Genomic DNA, 19,691 nt, shown 5'->3' with positions numbered 1-19,691 from the left:
ACATTGAATGAGGGAACTTATAGCAACTCTGTTAGCTCAAAGATAAATCGAACTACACTTGAATTGGGACCAAAATTTTCACAACTTCGTTTGATACGATATTACAGGAAAATCACCTCTGCTATTTAAGGATCATGGCTCCATTATATCGCTATAAGAGTATATATGAAACTGAGAGAGATAAATGGGAGCAATCACTAACTTACATCTACCGACTAAAATTACAGATTTGCCTATGCAAGTGGTTATTCTAATGCATCCATCTACCCATTTTCATGGTCATCATTTTCCTTTTCTTGTGAGCTTGATGCTTGTCTGCAATCTTGCGCTTCCTCTTGGCATTTCGTATCGGATTCACAACAGCCATCACCTTCTCTGCTTGTTTCCTTTTGTCGCGCTTCGCCTTTATATTTTTGCGTATTTGGCTGTAAATTTGAACAAAATTCTGCACTCCGATGATGTCTCTTATGCTTTCGCTAACCTCTTGCGCCAGTTGTTTCAGATCATCTGGCATTATTGAGAAGAGGGTTTGATGCATAAAACTTTGATTTCAAATAAATTTGAAATGAGGTAAGCAATAGTCATAATTGGTTCTAATAAGCCAGAAATCTTGGAAATAAAACTTAGCAGCAATAGAGCTTATTTTGAAGAGTTTATTTGTTATTTATGTTTATGTCTCTACTTATTTAGATAGACTTAGTAATGATAGGCAGATCCTTTTACAGCTGTAACCTAGTCTCTACTCCCTGTATAAATATGTTAGTGTCTTTCTACTTGTATAATACACAGAATGTCTTCTCTCAATATGTGTCAATTCTTTTATTCTCTTACAGTAGCAACTTGTAGTATGGGTGAAAAGTTACCTGAAATAACTTGCCCAGTGAAACCTTCGCAGACTCTGTACAATGGCAACAGCAGTTGATACGCGAAACTACGGATATCATCAAAGCTTGTAGGTGAAGATGCCTCGTAGAAATGGAGGAGTTTCGGTGATATTGATTTGTAGAACTTGAAGACAATTTTCATCTGCAGAAAAAAAACAAATATGCCATCAAGAGCACTCATAAATCCATCGAATGGAGAAATTAGTTTGTTTGAAAAAATGGGATCAAATTGTTTGCTGGATTAATCCCAATAGCCATCATGAGTGTTATTTTCTGTATATATATATATATATAGATTTGCTTATAAAATATATAAACAAACCTGATTGACCTCCATCTGAAAGGTAAGCTTCCCCATTCTCTGGAGAAAATAGGAGATAAATGGATGCTGATTTTTATCATGTTGACCACTGACATCAGAAATATAAGATTGAAGAGTTCTCTTTCCTTTTCTTGGATCAAGAATACCAAAAGCTTTAAGTAAACGATCTTGCTCGGCACTGTCAAGGCTGGACCAGAAACTAGAAACATCCATGTATTCGTTTTTCTCTAAGAAAGAATGAAGACCAGAAATTGAGAACACAAGGTTTTGCATGATAACGATACCGGTTGTATCATCACTAGATGGCACCTTCAGCTGACAACATAAGGAAACAGCTACATTGAAAAGTATGCTCGGTTTCATGAGGTAGAATGTTTCTGCTGAGAGTTTGTTGTTATCTCTACAAGCATTGGCTACTGTGGCGAAGTATGAAGACAGAATCCGGCATGATATGTTTCGCAACCACAAGTGAGGATGCAACAGGAATTCACAGATGGTTTCCCAAATAACCTGTTAGAAGTTATTGAAAGAAATATGAGAAGCTAAAAGAAAAGGAAAAAATAGACCAGTCTGTTCAAAAATAGCATATGAATACTAAAGATGTATAAGAAATTAAGAACGTGTTAACATTCAGTGAAAATTCAATGAAAGCTTTAAACAGAAAAGTTGATGAGAGACTTATAGTAACGTTCGATGACACAGCAGATATCCTTGTTAGTCAGAGATTAGTTCAAACTGAATTTGGAGCAAACAAAAATAATCGAAGAATCAAGCACGGGCATCAGAATAAATTTTATATATGATGTATAGTCATGTTTGGAAACTCAAGTTTTTGCAGGCGAAAAGAACACAAATACATAGATTGGGGGCCGAAATAGGACAAACAGAGACAATAAGATACAGATAGATTAGATCAAACAGTCAAGTTAGCTGTACGAAGATATCTGTAAGATCATATAGCAAGCAAAGAAAAATTCAAACATTCCACAAAAATGGGCAAACAGTTGTTCTGAAACTAAACTGGCCCATTATCGAAAAATGACAACATTTTCAAAAAGGTCAATGATTAGAAGTTTAGGAGAAACCTACACCATAACATTCTAAAACAGATAAACAGGGACAATATTTAAAGTACGGCAACAGATAGAATACTGAGTTGTACCTCAAGCTCCCTATCACGGAACACAGTTAGGAAATTGACTTAGGATCTTCTCAAACATGACAAGCGAATAATATGCCTCCTTCCAGAATGGAATAACTGAAACATCTGATAAATCTTGTTGACTAGATGCAAGAGCATTGACAGCAGACTGAAGAATGTTTCTCATTGCTGGAAGAACATTGATGATGTGTGACTGGAATTTCTTTCCAATAACTTCCACTAGTAAACCCAAAACCTGTCAAGCGAAATCAAGTCTATTCAGAGATAGTCCTGCAGGAAGAACAGAAGAAAGTGCAAAACCATACGTAGCAAACATGGCCAAGGAATAGCGGCCCATAAACTTCTCCATAAGACAACTATGATCATTTGAAAGCTGAAAGATCATACTGTGACTAAAGTTGACAACCATGATTCATGAAGGAAATCTTTAGGCTGTTGAAGATGAGCTCCAAAATCAGGATGAAGTTCGATAGAGTTATAATCCAGTAATAACATCATAAACACAAATTCATATCTCGAACTCTTATCTACGCGAGGATCTTATACTATGTATCATTAACATAAATGTCAAACTCAAGGTGAGAGATGAAAAAAGATAATTAAAACAAATTATTATACTGCTTTACCTGTGCTGCAGCACCCCATACGGTCTGTTTTCCACCAAGGTACCAAGACAGGCTGTACTCAAGTATTGAGTGCAGAGAATCAGAGCTGACATGCCCAATAAGACACTTTATTGCAGCAGCAGACATGGAACGAACTTTTCTGTCATCATCGTTCGCCAATGAAACGACCAAATGCACAAACAGTGTTTGGGATTGTGCATCCACAACATTCCGTGGAAATTTTAATATAATAGCATGAAGCATCTCTAGGACAGCTTCCCTTCCACTGGAGTGCTCGTAACTGTAGGAAATATTGGTTATACAAATTATGATTATATTAAAAATATTGGGGGTAACAAACAAAGTATCAGGAATTCACCTCAAATTTGCAAGTAAGAAATCAAGATGTTGTTGCAAGCGCTTCTGAGAAAGCTGGTAACCAAGTAAAAACTGAAGTAAGATTTGACTACACTTCTTACGAATGGGTTCATCTTGACTTTGTACCATCATCTCTGCAACAATCTGGACAAGATCATATATCTCAGGAACTACCAGCTTTCGGTGTATGATAGCCTTCAACAGTGAAAGGGCGACGAATGAGGGGCTTTTTGCAAAATCAACAAACAATGGAAACTGGATCAGCATGTGCAACTGTTCAGTTGAAAGTGTGACTCTCTCACTTCGCAGAAGTGTTGTTAACAGCTTCATACATGACTCAGTCAACTGACTGTTAACTTTAACTGAACCTTGCGCTATAACCAACAGAGAATTCTTTATCTTGTCAGCTTGCCACTGAAGTGATGGCAAAGGCAGCCTCACTATCAAAGAAAAGCACCTAAATGCAGATGTTATAATGTTTTCATACTTGGAGCTCAAACATTGACCCAATAAACTGACAAATGGGTCAAGCAATGATAAAAGCTGTCCATCCTCTGGGCTAAGCTTCAGTTTTTTCAAGTAGTTATGCAGGACTCCAAGAGCAAATGCTGTTATCAAATGAGAAAATTGTCGATCTACATTCACTAATCTGTTGGTTTCAATTGTTTGGACACTCTCAGCATCTCTATTACCTGCCTCGGAAATAGAACCATTTGCATGTTCATTACCTTCATCACCAATGCCATCTTTGATGAGGCAATTCACAAATATGAACAGTTCAGTCTGTTCTACAGATGGATTACATTCAATTCCAGCAGCAATGTGACTTAACATGTTCTCCAATTTCAACTTCAGCTTTTGGTTGAGCTGCTTATGCAGATGAACTGTAACAGGGGAAAGAAGTTTCAAAGCATGAGTTTTGAAAGTGACATTCTGGGCAATCAATTTTAGAGTTTCATAAGATTTCTGCTTTCTTGTCTCTTTCATTTTAGAAGCAATCTTTTCAACCTCTTTCTCATCAGAAACACCCCCAAGTATATCGTTCTGTACAACAGAAAGGAGGTCATCTAAGCAGTAATCCAACTTTCCGCAGATGGGACTCGTGAGGAACTTAGACAGCAAGAAATAGAGCGTGTATCCTAAAACATGTAATTCGTATCCTCTCTTAAGTATGCCCTTCAAGACTTTGACAATAAACTGCAAATACTCCAATCCTAGTTCCTTTAAGCAAGCAGACAACGCAGACCTAGCCTCATCACGTACACTTTCTAGCCGATTTTTTAGAAAGTTTGAAATACGGTGTACAACAGTTGGAAGTTGAGAGTCCATGATATCACTGGGGAGCAATTTTAGAAGTTTTAGTGCAACCAGGCTGATGTTAACATTGATATTGTCAGAATCAGAGGCCAACAACTTCTGAACCTTGGGGAAAACATGTTTGTGCAAACTCTCCTGTATGATAGGTAATTCGCCACAATCAGTAATCCCCATCAGAGTTGATGAAGATTTCACAGAAATGGTATATGGATCAGGTGCATCAGAAGCAGAAACATTAGCTTCATGGATCAAAGAGGACTCCTGAAAATGAAAACGATCAAGGATGGCACATATAAGTCGCGACAAAAGCTTTTGCCTATCTGGTTTTAGTGCCAAATTGCGGAAACATCTGACGAGCAAAGCGTAGTACTGATTCCACTTCATGCAACCAGATATTGATGCCAGGGCATCAATACATGCACTTCTTATATTTTCATCCTTCCCATCTTGAGCATCAAACAGCATGCTAAAGAGCAGTGGGACAAACACTTCGTAGGTGATGACCTAGAAATTTGTAAGCTTCAAAAGATTAGTGATGTAACATAACAAATGTACTACAAGTCAGCATTCCAAAAGATAGTATTTGATAAGCTTACCTTCGACAGATTCCCTGAACTGACAATGTTGCTAAAACGAGAAAGTGCTCTCGCTCTCCTGTGTTTCTACATTAAGGAAAATAACATAAAGCAAGGACCACATATAAGTGTTGCTCTAAGTTGAATATAAAGATTTTTTATTGAAGAACTAAGAAGAGGTTTTACCTCGCTTCACAAAAAAAAAAAAAAAAAAAAAGGCTTTACCTGTAAGTGTACTATGTTATTGAAGAAATCTTGTTCAGCATCATCACTACATAGAGCCCTATATGTATCAAGGTTTGCTTCCTTAGGAAGCTTCAGCACCATTTCCCGAAGCAAATCAATCCATACCTAAAACCAACAAATACATGTTAGAAAAAGTGTTGCTCCCAGTAGTTATCAACAAACAACCTGGCTGGTGCAATGCCCATCCCTCCACTTGAGTCTCGACCCCCCCCCCCCCAACTCCACTCGACCCAACCCAAAAGGTTTTAACAGCAAATGGGAAAACAAAAGCCGCATAAATATACAAGAGCGTGGAAATAACTAATCTAGATAGAATGAATAAGCATCATAAAAGAGTAACCACCTGGAGATTGGCATAGAAGTAACACAAACAATGGAAAATATAAACCTCAGTACCTTTTTACCAGCACCTTCCTTGTTCATTGCATTTCCAATATGTTTCAACAAAAAACTGTTTACTATAGGATGGATACTGGCTCTAGACCATATTTGGTCAGATTCTAGAGATCCATTTAGGATCTCACCAGAAAATTCAACGAACGAGAGCAGTAATCTGAATGCACTTTGCCGTAATATCATTTCTTCAGATGACATATCATGCACTGCATGAGCCAGGATTGGCAGTGCATGCTTTTCCTCAATAGTATAAAAAAATTTCACATTAAGTTTCTCATAAGTAGAGAGTACAGTGTCATAGTCAAGACCACCCATCTCCATTGCAGAGGTTGCATTCAGTTCACGAAGAATTTTCGCCTGCACACAACATAGGAGAGGCTTATTCAACTCTTTCTTCCAGAGAAAATATAAGATAAATTATTTGTGAGAATTATCAAGAGGCTTGCATTACCAATGTTAACAAAGAAGAATCATTTGAAGCAACAGCATCAAGGACGTCGCATATAGAGTTACGCATACCCAAATCAGCTGAAATAAGAAGTGGGGAAAGTGAACTCAAAATCTTTTTACTGCTTCCACTACCCAGGACCGTTACCACTCGGCCGATTATTTGCAATACATGGACACAAGTATCTGCAAGAGCAAAAACATAGGTTGGTAATAAATTCAAGAAAATAATCATACCTCAAAAGATTGAAATGATCAAAGGCTAACCAAAATTGAGGCGTTTCTTTGCAAGAAATGGGAGCAACATATCAACAAATGATTCAGCATCTGATGGTTCCTTCACGTACATTGATAACAAGTTGAAGATGGTGATCTCTCTTTTTTCCGGGAATTTGAGCAAAGGCCTATAGGGAAAAGAGGAAAAAGGTCCCCAAATGCAAGAACATTAACAGAAAATTCAAATATTCAGATAAAATTCTACTATATATTTGGACACATTCAGATTTCTGCAGTGAGAATCCTATTTGGTTCGAAAACAATTCCAAAATGAGAGCAAATATGGAGCACGTGTAGATATTAATAAATATTTGGAAAAATTCACACCATCACAAACACACAACACTTATTTTTGTTTGGGGGTAAGGGGGGTAAACACTTCTACTAACAGGGATGGACCAAAAAAAAAAGGAAAGGAATACCTCTTAGTTGCATTTTCTTTGGTGAATATACAATGCAAGCCGCGGATGAGCTCATCAAGATGAGGAAGTACAACTCTTTTGACTGTGACATCTTCGCTATCCAGTGCATTATCAAGCTTCAATAAGTTCTTAGCGAACTTCAAGATACAAGACAAAATGGATTTTGAAGCTGGTGGAACACTAAGCATGGAGAAAATGTCGGGCACGAGATTCTCCTCCTTAGATAATAGTGGAACAAGTTTGTAGCTTTTACTCATTGCAAGAAAACAATAAAACAGTGAGCTTGGCTTTTGGCTACCAAGACCTTCCATCTTAAATTTAGCAACCAAAGGTTTTACTGATGTAAAGAACACGTCCCAAAATGCACCTCCAAAATCATGATCATCATATTTACTAAGAACAAGATATATAACCTTAAGGCTTAAGGACCTCAACTCCCTGATTTGCTTTCTCTCCTGCAAATGAATGAATTTTTTTTATAGATTAATTCGTTTCAAACCCAATTACAGAAATTAATTGAGCTAACAGTTGGCTCAAATATTTGAATACGACTGCACAAAAAGTAATTTTCTGGATTTAAGGGAAGTCACGAAGAAAACTGGAAATTAACAAAATAAAATTGACTTAATAAGAGTTAACACACAAACATAAAAAGACAGTTCTCACCCAACTGACTCCAGAAAGCATACAGGTCTATCCTACACGAAAGATACAGGATTCCAAGCATCACTACCAGTTACACGTGGAAAGCACTAGAGTTTTACAGATATAACAGTGAGGTGACATGTTGACTTGGAAATAGCCTCTGATTCCAGCAATTTTAAAAAAACTGTAATGTCTAGTTACCAAGTTGACTGGGTCGCTTTCAATTTGTACGAGAGATGCAGGTATATTAATAAATTAAGTATAACATACTGCCAAAAATTTTCTACAGCTTCTAACTTTCTCGTCAGCATAAAATAATCCCTGATATAAAGCAAAATCAACTGCAGACAAGAAAAGGGGAAAGACTGGCATTAAGCAAATCAGACATCAAATCTTCTCCATCCTAGAGAAGGAGAGAACTTTCAACAAAAGAAGTTCATAAAACCACGCGTGTGTGGGATATTTCATTGCAAATTATTACCTTGTCCTTATTCTCCGCTTCGTCATTGTCATCATTGCCACGAACATCCAAATCTAAGATTGAACAGTTCTCTAGAGGAGATGAATCACTTTTTTTACTGCCAAGAGCTGATGTGCAGCTCGATGAGATGAGGACAACACAGTTCATCAGTAGATTAAGAAAGGGCTTAAGGCGAGATTCATCAAAAACTGCCAAAATATCTTGAACAACGTGAAGGAAACCATATTTCTTCTTCCAAGATAGGGTTACTATGGTATTTGAGGTTGAATGATTCAGGATATCAGATGCAACAACCTCGAAATTATGACTTTTTAATGATGCCCAAGAAATTTTGCTCATTTTGTCATCACTTTGAGAGTCGGGAAGCAGAGGCTTAACTAATAGCGAGAAGAAAAGAGGAAGCTCGTCAAGATCAAGCTCAGCTAAAAAACCCAGAACTGCCCTTCGATGATGTACGCTTGCATTCTGAAAAGGTAAGGCGCCTCATTGAGAATTGGATCAGATTAGAAAAAATTTAAAATGAAAACCACACACAGTAAGAGAGCATGCCACAAACTGCGGCCAAGAGAATCCATCATCCAAGTTCTAAATACATTACCTTCTGGGTACCAAGCATCTTCAAATTTCTAACTTTTGGGATAAGTATCCGTACGACTATAGGCACAAGATAAGCTCTATGTCGCTCATCAACAGAATCCACCGAGATCCTGGATAAGCTCCACCTAGCAAGCTCATCCCGCAGATTTTTTGCATTGATAAGATTTTTCAGATTCTCACTGTATGGAACTAAAAAGTCGTCCTTCCAGTTCAACAAGCAGTCAAGTACTTTTGTCTGTATATCAGCATCATTTTGGTTAAGAAGCCTGCATAGCAATATGAAAAGCCCAACGCAAACACAAATAAGTAAGATAAAAGTAATGTACGGGAAAAAAGAACAGGGGCAATGAACAAAATTGGGGAAACTTATGTCCTTAACCAAAATGTGAAAACAATAGATATTTAAACAATACTAATTTAAACTGCAGCCATTGTTTAACCAACCTATACAGAAGAACATCTCTCAAAAATTGACCTTGATAAAAAGACCTAGGATTCCGCAACAATCTGAACAAACTTAACCACTCTTTAAGAACTCCCTTCCATTCTTTCCCTTTATGATCCAGTTTATATGATTCAATACTGCAAATTCGAAACATGAAGTTACACATGGTCAACTATGATAATTTCATACAAACAAGAAAAATCAGCACATATAAAAGAAAATATTTAAACAAAAAAGCACCTTGTGACTTCTTCACCACTGTAACCCAGAAATTTAAGAAACAGAGGTACTATTTGCCGAGAGTGAGATTCGGCTATTGAAGGAACTTTCTGTAAAGACTGAATCAAGAGGGACAAGATTGTTGCAGCAGGAGTACTGTCAAATACACAAATGATATCAGAGTTGAAGCATCCAACCAAACCTACAAAGTCAACACAAAGTCAAGAGTTACAGTGTTGCACAGAATGCATTTCCGTAAGATGAAAGAGACGAGGCAGAAACACAATAAAATAAATTTATGTGTCCAGGAAACAATTACCAGTGTCCTCCATAGAGTCATTATCGTCCCGATCATGTTGATGATGAGATGCTAGAAAATCAGACTGACAATGTTCAAGATAATTAATATATCTGTTCCACACAATCACGAAATATTGGCCGACGAGGACAGTGAGGCACTCTAAAGCTGGATTCCAAAAATAGCTAAATCGGTTATGAAGTATGCCAAAAATTCCATTTAAAGCGGCAAGGATATACTGATCAGCAACTCTGTGAGCACTCAGACTCGTCTGTAATCTAGAAATTAGTAGAATAACTTTACGGCTTGTTGCAATTGAAAGAGCAGTCTCTTCAACAGATCTGAGTAGGTTGAGAACCTAGAATTCAAAAAAAAAAAAAATGATAATATTGCATCTGACACATGATATTGCATATAAGGCACAAACTATGTGAGACAGTGAGAGAAATATTACATTATTATAGGAGCCATCCACTAGACTAGTCTCAGAATCATCATTTCCCGAATTTTTTTCAACAGGATGTTTCTTAGCAGAATCTTGATCATGTACAGGTTCATAATGGCACAGTATGCACAGGGTAGAAAGACGGATCTCTCTATTCGCATGGCTCAGATTTTCGGAGAACACGTCTAGAGCAGCCAATGACTTTCCATCTATATACTCCGAAAGATAAAATTGACATTTCCCATGAGATGCACTGGAAGACCAGAATACAGTGCCATGTCAAGCTAAGGTGTTATACAATTAGGAGAACGCAGAGACAAAATATAAATTTATGAGGAAAATAATAGCTTACCCAGAGACTGAATCCAATATATCTGCTACAGCAGATAATATGTGAGGTGACAACTTATATCTTTTTGCAAGATCCAAGAACATTGTCATTGCAGACTCTTCATGAGCAATACCCCTCCTAGAAACCAACTTGTTATAAGAACGTAATGCAGCCCCAAGCAAGCTATACCAAGTATCTTTCTGTAAGCCTGCCTCTAAAAAAATATAACATATTTATGTATCAATTAAGCAAAAAACAAATAGAAAGATAGAACTGAGCACTGAGCAACAGAAGATCTTTCTAGAAGCAAATTGACATTTCGTCTACAGTGTACTTAAGTGTGATGTAGACTACAAAACAGAACTTTAAAAAAAATAACAAATGAGCTTTTTTAGAGTAGAAGAGATCACTCCAAAAATAATCTTGACTCCAAAAAAACAAGCATAACGTGAATAGGGATCAGTTAAAGACTTACTAGATTCCACCATTAGAAGCTTGTCAATTGCATTTATCAACTCCATTAGTATGGATGGATTTTCTTGGACATCTGCTAAGTGAGAATAGCACCCAATAACAGCCCATAAGACAGCCAACTTATTTTGTTGAGCAGGAAATAAATTCCCTTCTACAAAATTACTGGTTTCTCCAATCCAGTAATTAAGAGTCTCTTCAAAAAACACAAAAGTCCTTGAGAACTTCTCCTTGGATTTTCCATCCCAAAAGCTAGAGCTATTCACTTCCAGCTTCTCACAGAACTTCATCATTAAATACATGACTTCTTCATCATATATTTCTATTAAATTATTGAATGCACTGCAATGAACTAAGAAAAATTAGATAAAGAACGCAAAAGGAATGAAGATTAAGATACCTATCAAAGTAATAAAATAAGAGGTATTTGTTAACATTACCGCATTATATTTGTTCCAAAGACATGGTAAATACTGGGGTCCTTCGTGAGAAGATCTCCAATGAAAGTCAGTAGACTGTAGCGAAGCATCCATGTGAGGCCCACAAAGAGAAGACAGCAGACAACAAAATCATTGAATTACAAAAGATGAAAGCAATACCTTCGACTTCTTATATCGAACACTGGCTCCCACTGTAAAGAAACCCGCAGCAAAGCAGGCATATCCTTAGAATTGGAGAGACCACCAATTACACAAAGCATTAGTTGCAGAACTTTTTCAATAGCTTTGGAGTGTAGGTCCACATTCTTCATGGTAAGAGAGCGAACAACAAAAGTTTCCACAAGCTGGTCGACAAGTCTGACCAAGGGTTCAGAATCTGTACAGAATAATTAAACCTTCTATAATAACGGAATCACTACATGAAAATTAGAAACAATGTAAGCCACTTGAAGCCCACCTGTGATTTTCCCAAGATAATCATTTTGCAAAGTAGAAATAAGCAGGGCCAAAAGGCGAGTCAGGTGTATAGAGTTCTCGTTCGTCATAGATTCTGTTATCTTTTCCAACAAGCATTCCCATATGAAAGAAAGTTCGACTGGATCTAGCTCCACATGCAGTCTCTCAAAGGTCAGAATAAGAACTTCAAGAACTGGTACCCGAATCTGGATGTCAGAAATATATTTAGGAATAAATGAAGGGATTACGAAGTAAGGGGAATTGGGAAAGAAAATGTTAAATCCATAGGATCTGATAAAATAATGTACCAAGACTCACGGGAAATCAAACTACACCTCAGTACTTCAAAGGTTATATTGTGTATCTAGATCGTATAAGAAAATACAAAGTTATACAATGTGCATGTTTTCGTTATTTTATTGTTCGTATACTGGCAAGTTTTTACAGCATAATAATGAGAAAAATGCCACTATATTTAAAAGGAAGGCGAAAGACTGATTTGCATATCTCTTATGAGCATTTACTAGCAATGTACTGTAATTCAAGGCTAACCAACTTTCGAGGAACTCTGATTCAAAATGCCAACTTATTCAACCAAATAGTTGACACTACAAACAGTACAAAAAGAAGTGCTAATTGCTAAAGAATTTCTGACACGGAAATATCCAGAAAACAAGCAGTATAAGAGCATGCAATAAAAGTACAGACCTTTGACCCTTTGACCATCAACACGGAAGGAAGATTCATCAACCAGAAGTGGCAACAATGTCTCGGTCCTTGAGTGCAATCTTGATGAGGTGATTCTCATAACATGAGATAGTAGCACACCAACACCAGATTTCCTCATTTCCGATGGTTCCTCAACTACTTCAGTCATAAGCATTTTAATACCTGCTCAAGATTTGAAAAAAAAAAAAAAAAAAAAAAAACCCAACAACAACAATATAAATTCTCTATCCAGAAGAAGGTGAGAATAGCTTACGTACTAAAGAGAACACAAAATTAGTCAAACATATATTTTAAATGGTAAACATCATGAATAATTGGGCTAAACATAAAATACAAGCATCTTAGTAGAGATTTATGGATACTCGATTTTGAAAAGAAATGCACTTGCATGCATAGCACACATATATAAAATAACATAAATGTTCTAATATGAGCGGAGATACTTGATTAGGCAATCAGATAAAAGGATGCTTTATGCAAGGCATATGCATCAGGGACTAGTCACTGACATATACAAAGAAGCTCATTGTTGGGAGTATTCTTCATAGAAAAATTGATGATAACTTCACCTCGAAAAAACTTCATACCTTTCTTTAGTTGCTGAATTGGCGCATTCCTTAGCAAAAATGACACTGACTCAGCCATAAATTCTCGAACATAATCTTTAGGATAGTATCTTAAGTTTGCCGTGATTCTGCGGAAGAGTACAACAGAAGGGAGGAAAGCAAGAGAACAAATGAAAAGTTAAGCATATATGGAAACCAACTATGTTAACCGTTTAACTTTGGATATGGAATTTTAAGGATCGGAGATCGCTTGGTTGGTGTTTGAGGGAAGTAGTCCAGAAGCAATAAAATATCATGCATATGACATCTATGGGCAATCCATAAACATAGATATCCATAGACACGATAGACTTCTATCAGTGTTCTCTCATATTAAGTGATATAATCAGACAACGACTTCAGAGCTGAATGAATAGTTAAATAAAATCAACATTTAACACCACCAATACAAACAATGCTACCTTAGAATATGGCCAACATCTTCTATAAGATACTTCTGTAGGTGCATCATTACATATGACCATGATGTGAATATCTGCAGCAACAACAGCAATTTCATATCAAATGTTTCCAGAATAAGGAAAATAAATGAAGGGCATAGATACACGAAAAGACTCTTAGACCTGCTCAATTATCTCCGGATCCTTATCAGCACCACTTTGAAGAAGCGATATCAAAGAATCAATAATTCTTGAAAGAAATCTGCAAAGAAGGCAAGCAACAACAATTAATGTGAACATATTGGAAGACAGTGTAAATGGAGGGAAAAAGTCAAAGTGTCAAACACTTGACATGTAGTTGGAGTATCCATTCTACAATTGTAGACATAGATAGACCAGGAACATGAGTTGTTTCCAAGCCTCTATGCACACCTCAACCCACGCTCTCTAGAGTTTCCAACAAATATTATTCGGCAAGATGATTTTGGTGCAAAACATGCATTTTTTTTGTAGCAAATACAAGGGCATGTTTTCAGCATTTGTAAACTATTTTAAAACAAATTGTATCTAGAGCACATCATAATAATATCAATGGATTTTGAAAGATTGAAAAACCGAAAGAAAAGGGAAAGGGAACTTACGGTGTAAAATCCCCCAGGAGATCTCTGGATAAAGCAGAAATCAGCCTAGCAGATGCAAAATAAGTGTCACCAAGACAAAAGTAAGATCCTCAGACATAACTAAAATACAAGGAACATGAACTACCAGAATTAATGCATGAACAAGATAGATATTTCAACCACAATAATTTAGACTAATTACTAAAATTAACTTAAGCATAAAAAAGATTAGCAGAAATGCCTTGATATTAAGTACAAGTATTTACAGAAAATGGAAGGACTGACAGGCAAATGATGCTCAAACGGTTGTTAGAAAAAACAATGAAGCCTTATTTACCATCCTCATCTCATATAAGAAAACAAATATTTGGTATACTATTAAATAGCTATGATAAATAAGTATACCTCAGTATAGGCTCAAGTGATAGCCTTCCCTCCATATTCAATCCAGACAGAAGGCTTGATATAATCAAATCCTTCTGCAAGATAATTTGTGGAAGTGTCTGTACCAGAGGAAAAATCTCCTCATAAAATGATATAAAATCCTCAGCAGTGTTCAGCTCCTGTATGTCATGACAAAAGTGCAGAACAAGGATATCAAACATTAAGAGCATACCACATGCTTATAAAATAGCTCAATATCAACTGCATTGTGCAGAAAGGATTTCCCATAATCAGCCTGCAGAGTAGTCTGAGAGTTACTGTGACCCCCAAGTGTGGAAGTAGACAAGACATATGTCACGGTGAAAACAATGAAGTGGATGAATGGTTACAAACAATTCGAAGGATGTGGCATAAAAAAGATATCCACAAGTGTAAAAAGACTGCAGTTAGACAGGTGAATGAGGAAAGAATTGCTTATATCTTAGCAAGTTAGCAGTGTAAGAGCACCCGTAGTGGGTGCCCTAATAGGGGGTCTCGAGTCACCCACCCTATCGTGTCGCCCACTGCAGCGTCGCCCCACTCGAGTGTGACCTGATCTATCAGGTCAAGCCTGATCTCATTTAAATCGGGCGCGTGTTTTACAAGCCCCTAATAAAAAAAATAATTAAAAAATAATAATATTTTTTTTTTGAAATTTCGGCCAAAATAGCCGTTCTCCCCTTTTCTCTTTTTTTAATTTTTTTTTTAATTTCAGGCATATTCTGTTACAATTTTTAACAGGTCAACTTTTTGTTTTGTTTTTTTTATTATTATTTTTATTTTTATTTTCCTTTCTATAAATACATCTCCCTCATTTCTTTAAGATTTATGTAATTTTTAGGATTTTAAAATTAATGCAATTTAAAAATTTGAAGTAAATTGTGTTATTTAAATTTGTGCAATTAAAATTAAATGAAAAATACAAAAATCAAAACTAAAAAGATTAGGTAAGCTTATCATGTCATCCCACTGCAGCCTCCTTAACCCAATGTGGTCCCCCCTCTATCAGGTCACCTATCAGGTCACCCCCACTGTGGATGCTCTAATGGAGCTTGTTTATCTATAATTCTTTGGTCATATCTCATGCACTTAAGTCAAAGCCATTAATGGAATTAAATCTTTTTTGCGAAATGGTACTCCCTCTGTCTGCGAAACATTTCCTCATAGTACTGGACATGGGTTTTAAGAAAACTTAGTTGTGTATTTGGTGAGTGGAGAAGGGGGCCCCACAAATTAGAAAAAAAAGTGGTGATAGTTAGTGGGTTTATGTGGGTTCATTAGTGGCAATATGTGTAAATATATGGGAATTTAAAGGTGATAATTAGTGAGATTATGTCCAAAAAAGGAGTAGGAAGATGTTTTGTGGACGGAGGGAGTAAAAGACAACGGTCAAGACTCAAGAAAGACCGTGTGATCAAAACCATTAAAAAAACCATCAAGCATTAAAAAAAGGTCTTACAAAATTTATTCACCAAGAAAATTCCTTTGAGAGCAATTAGAACATAAATTATACTACAAGAGAAAAGGCCAAGCACACAGGGGGGGGGGAAGGCACAAAAGGCTAAAGTTTGTAGTTCTCAAGCCAAAGAGTCGCTAGTCTTAGAAACTCTCAACCCAAATGGTTTTTGTCAGTTGCAAGTGCAATCATATTTTTTTCAACATACATTCCTTTCAGCGTCTTAAAGAGTATTCCAAAAACCAAAAGATTAAAATTTAAAAAGGACCCTACAACAATAAGAAAATGAAACATATGAAAGACAAAGTAACGTACTCTGTATTCTGTGAGACAGTCGCGGAAAAAGGACGAGCCTCGCGATGGCTCAGCTTTCAATGGGTCCAGACTTCGGTACACATCTATGTCGATTTCCTCAATTCTTTGTGAAAACGTCTTGAACTGCACCACGCAGGAAAATCATTAACCAAGTCGCCTACAATCATCATACACACATGACAAAATTCTCCCGACTACGGAAGCATTGAAAATTCTACTCTCATCTCCATTATGCCTAACATTGCACCCAGAAATCAAAAACTTACAATACAATCATCAAACTATAGTCACATAATTTCCCCTTCTGCATCATATGTAATCACAAAGCACACAAAAGAACACAATAAGCATGTCCAGCTGGTCGTATCACCAAACGAGTTCACAAGCAATAATAAAACAAACAAACAGAAAGTTCGTTTCGTGTAAACTTACGACGAAGCGGCGGCGGCCGGTGGATTTGTTGAGAGACTTTACTGCCCTAGCGTCGGAAGAAGTCGCCATGATTGAATTCTTCCGCCGTTAACTGGTAATCGAAGCGCCTGAGCTCCACCGCCGCCCACTGTGTTCCGGCGAAGCCCTGCGAGTCAGGGTCAGGGTTTTAGGTTTGGGCAGGAAGGAGGTTTAACGAAAGGCTGCTTGTTTACAAAAATATATATGTAGGTACGTATATTTACATTTAAATTTGTTTTATTGAACCTTTATTTCTTTTATTTTTTTTTATTTTTTTTTTTTGAGAGATTGAACCTTTATTTCTTTAAAAACCTATTACTCCCTATTTCCATAAAAGCAAAGTATAGGACAACACGAATTTTAAGAAAATTCTATAAAAATCCTCATATTGACCCTCCGTCCCTGCTATTCATGTCCCGTTTCTTTTCGGCACGAAGATTAAGGAGAATAAAGTAAGTAGAATAAAGAGTGTGGTCCACATATTTAAGTGTGTTAATAGTTTGTGATTAAGGGATTGTTAATATTTGATGATTCTAATGAAAATGAAAAATTCCTACATAATTAAAATTCTGAAAATGAAAATTGAAATTATGAAAAACTAAAATTCTTAAATGAACATAAATTTTCAGAAATTGGGCGATTTGCAGAAATTTGGGCGAAATTGCTGAAATTGGGTTGTTGCTCCTTCTCCTTTTGCTCTTCGCCATTTCTTTCTGCATTTAGGAATAGTAGTGTCACTCCCCTCCCACAAATGCAGAAATGCAGAAATTAGAGGTGAGAATGCAGAAATGAAATCACCTTTGGAACCACCGTCGGCAAATCACCACCCAAATTTGCAACCCCACCCAAATCGAGCTCAGAAATCTGCAACCCACCCAAATCGAACTCAGAAATCAAACGATTTCCCCCAACCAAATCTGCAACCCAAATTAGGGGTTAGGGTTTTGCAGAGGGTCAGGGGAGATCAGAGGTGAGAGACGGAGGACGGAGGCGGAGGAGATCAGAGGGAGGAAAAGGGCGACCGAGGGCGGCGACGAGAACTGCTGTCGCTCGACCGAGGAGTGAGGAGAGGGAGCTGCTGTTGGTGACGATGGCGGTGGCTCTGTGCTGGATTTGTGAGTGGAATGAGAGGCGGTCGTGGCTTCACTGAGCGCCGGAGTTTAGCAGAAGGAAGAGAGGCGAATACGGGCGGCGGAGGGAGAGAAGTGACAGATCCGACATCTAGCAGAGAGAAGGCGACGGAGGAGAAGGTGAGGGTGAAGGCGCAGAGAGAGAAAGAGAGAGGAGAGAGAGCCGAGAGTCTCTTTGCAGATGGAAGCCAGGAGAGGGCAGAGCCCTGGTCGCCGGAAAACGAGCGGCGAGGCATTGCGGTCACCGATGGAGAGAGGTGACAGATCCGGCGTCCACCGGAGAGAAGGTGAGGGTGGAGGCGCAGAGAGAAAGAGAGAGAGAGAGAGCCGATAGTCTCCTTGAATTCTATGGTTAGATGTATTTTTGATCTTTTGTATTAGGCATTTAATTAGTGTTTTAATTAATGTTAAGCATCCCCTTATTATTTCCTTTTTAGGAAATGGGACATTATCGGTGGGACAACCCAAAAAGGAAAATGAGACTTGAATAGCGGGACGGAGGGAGTATAATGTTTAGTAGAAGAATTATTATTATAAAAATGGGTTATACATATTTTTATGAGACTGACGAAAAAGGAAAATTATGCATATTTTTATGGTACAGAGAAAATATAATTTTAGGAAAGTAAAAATTAGTTTCCAACCAACTTACTATTTTCTGATTTTTCAGGCCCACAAATTTTTATCATAATTGTAAATTGATAACTATTTTATAGTGTAGCAATTGTGGTTGTCGGTTGGTTCGAATTATCAAAATCGAATCGAAATTTTATCAAATCGAAAATGATAATTATTTCGATTATTTGATTACCGAATCGACTTTATTTTTTAATTAATTAAAAATTTAAAAATTAATAAATTGAAAATCAAACAAATAGTAATTTGTTTTTACTTTTTGTTAATATAAAATTCTAAAAAATTAATAAATGGTGATGGGGACAAAGGTATGCATATTCGAAAAACCAACGAATTAAGGCAAATTTAATCAAATCGGACCGTTAATAGCGCTGTTGGCCTGACAATCCTGATCAATGGAAAGAAGTTGTTAGGGGTCTAATAAAGTTGGAGATTAAATTAAAGATAAGATCAATTTGAAGAGTTTTAGTTCTACTCAATCACTAACAAGCAGAGTCATATTCCTATTAGGATTCTTAATGTTTTAGCCTATGAATACGAGCATTACATACCACTTACACATTATTTTACAAGCTACACACGATACATTACGCATATCCAAAGTTAATACAAAATCCAACCCAAAGTTAATGTTAATGATGTGAGGGGTCAGGGTTATGACAATGATTCCAATATGAAAGGAAAACATCAAGGTGTTCAAAAGCGATTTCTTGAAATAAACCTCAGAGCTTTATATATGCCTCGTGCTTGCCATAGTCTTAATTTTACTATTGGTGATATGGCACATTCTCGTGTTAAATCTATTTCATTTTTTTGGAGTTATTCAACGCATATATTCATTATTTTCGGGTTCTACAAAAAGATGAAGTATTTTGCTTGATAATGTGCATGGTTTAAGTGTGAAATACTTGTCTAATACGCGTTGGGAGAGTCGAATTAAAAGTGTTAAAACTATTAGATTTCAATGTCTACAAATAAGATTAGCTTTGTTAAAATTATATAAATCTTGTGATAATGATGCGAAAACAAAGAGTGAAGCAGAAAGTTTGGTTAATGCTTTAGAAAGTT

The 19,691-nt window shown here is 36.8% G+C and overlaps 1 protein-coding gene across 1 annotated transcript; it reads right to left on the bottom strand.

The window, feature by feature from the left end:
• Positions 1–31: 31 nt before the first annotated feature.
• LOC130997351 (uncharacterized) lies at positions 32–17,053 on the bottom strand. The gene is given in 32 exon segments (XM_057922643.1): positions 32–507; positions 864–1,026; positions 1,207–1,716; positions 2,369–2,402; positions 2,404–2,603; positions 2,995–3,274; positions 3,353–5,172; positions 5,265–5,330; positions 5,469–5,594; positions 5,886–6,242; positions 6,337–6,518; positions 6,600–6,736; positions 7,031–7,485; positions 8,157–8,621; positions 8,755–9,019; positions 9,198–9,335; positions 9,439–9,619; positions 9,737–10,073; positions 10,170–10,413; positions 10,513–10,705; positions 10,967–11,304; positions 11,403–11,477; positions 11,562–11,778; positions 11,860–12,051; positions 12,567–12,749; positions 13,175–13,281; positions 13,615–13,688; positions 13,777–13,855; positions 14,235–14,279; positions 14,619–14,776; positions 16,408–16,530; positions 16,840–17,053. Coding segments are annotated over 32 exon segments (8,070 nt in total). The 5' UTR covers positions 16,909–17,053; the 3' UTR covers positions 32–250.
• Between the last annotated feature and the right edge of the window lie 2,638 nt (positions 17,054–19,691).

This window comes from Salvia miltiorrhiza, chromosome 8, assembly GCF_028751815.1.
Source record: "Salvia miltiorrhiza cultivar Shanhuang (shh) chromosome 8, IMPLAD_Smil_shh, whole genome shotgun sequence".
Classification (NCBI taxonomy): domain Eukaryota; kingdom Viridiplantae; phylum Streptophyta; class Magnoliopsida; order Lamiales; family Lamiaceae; genus Salvia; species Salvia miltiorrhiza.
The sequence above is the reverse complement of the archived record's forward strand: the minus strand, read 5'-3'. Positions and strand labels throughout refer to the sequence as shown.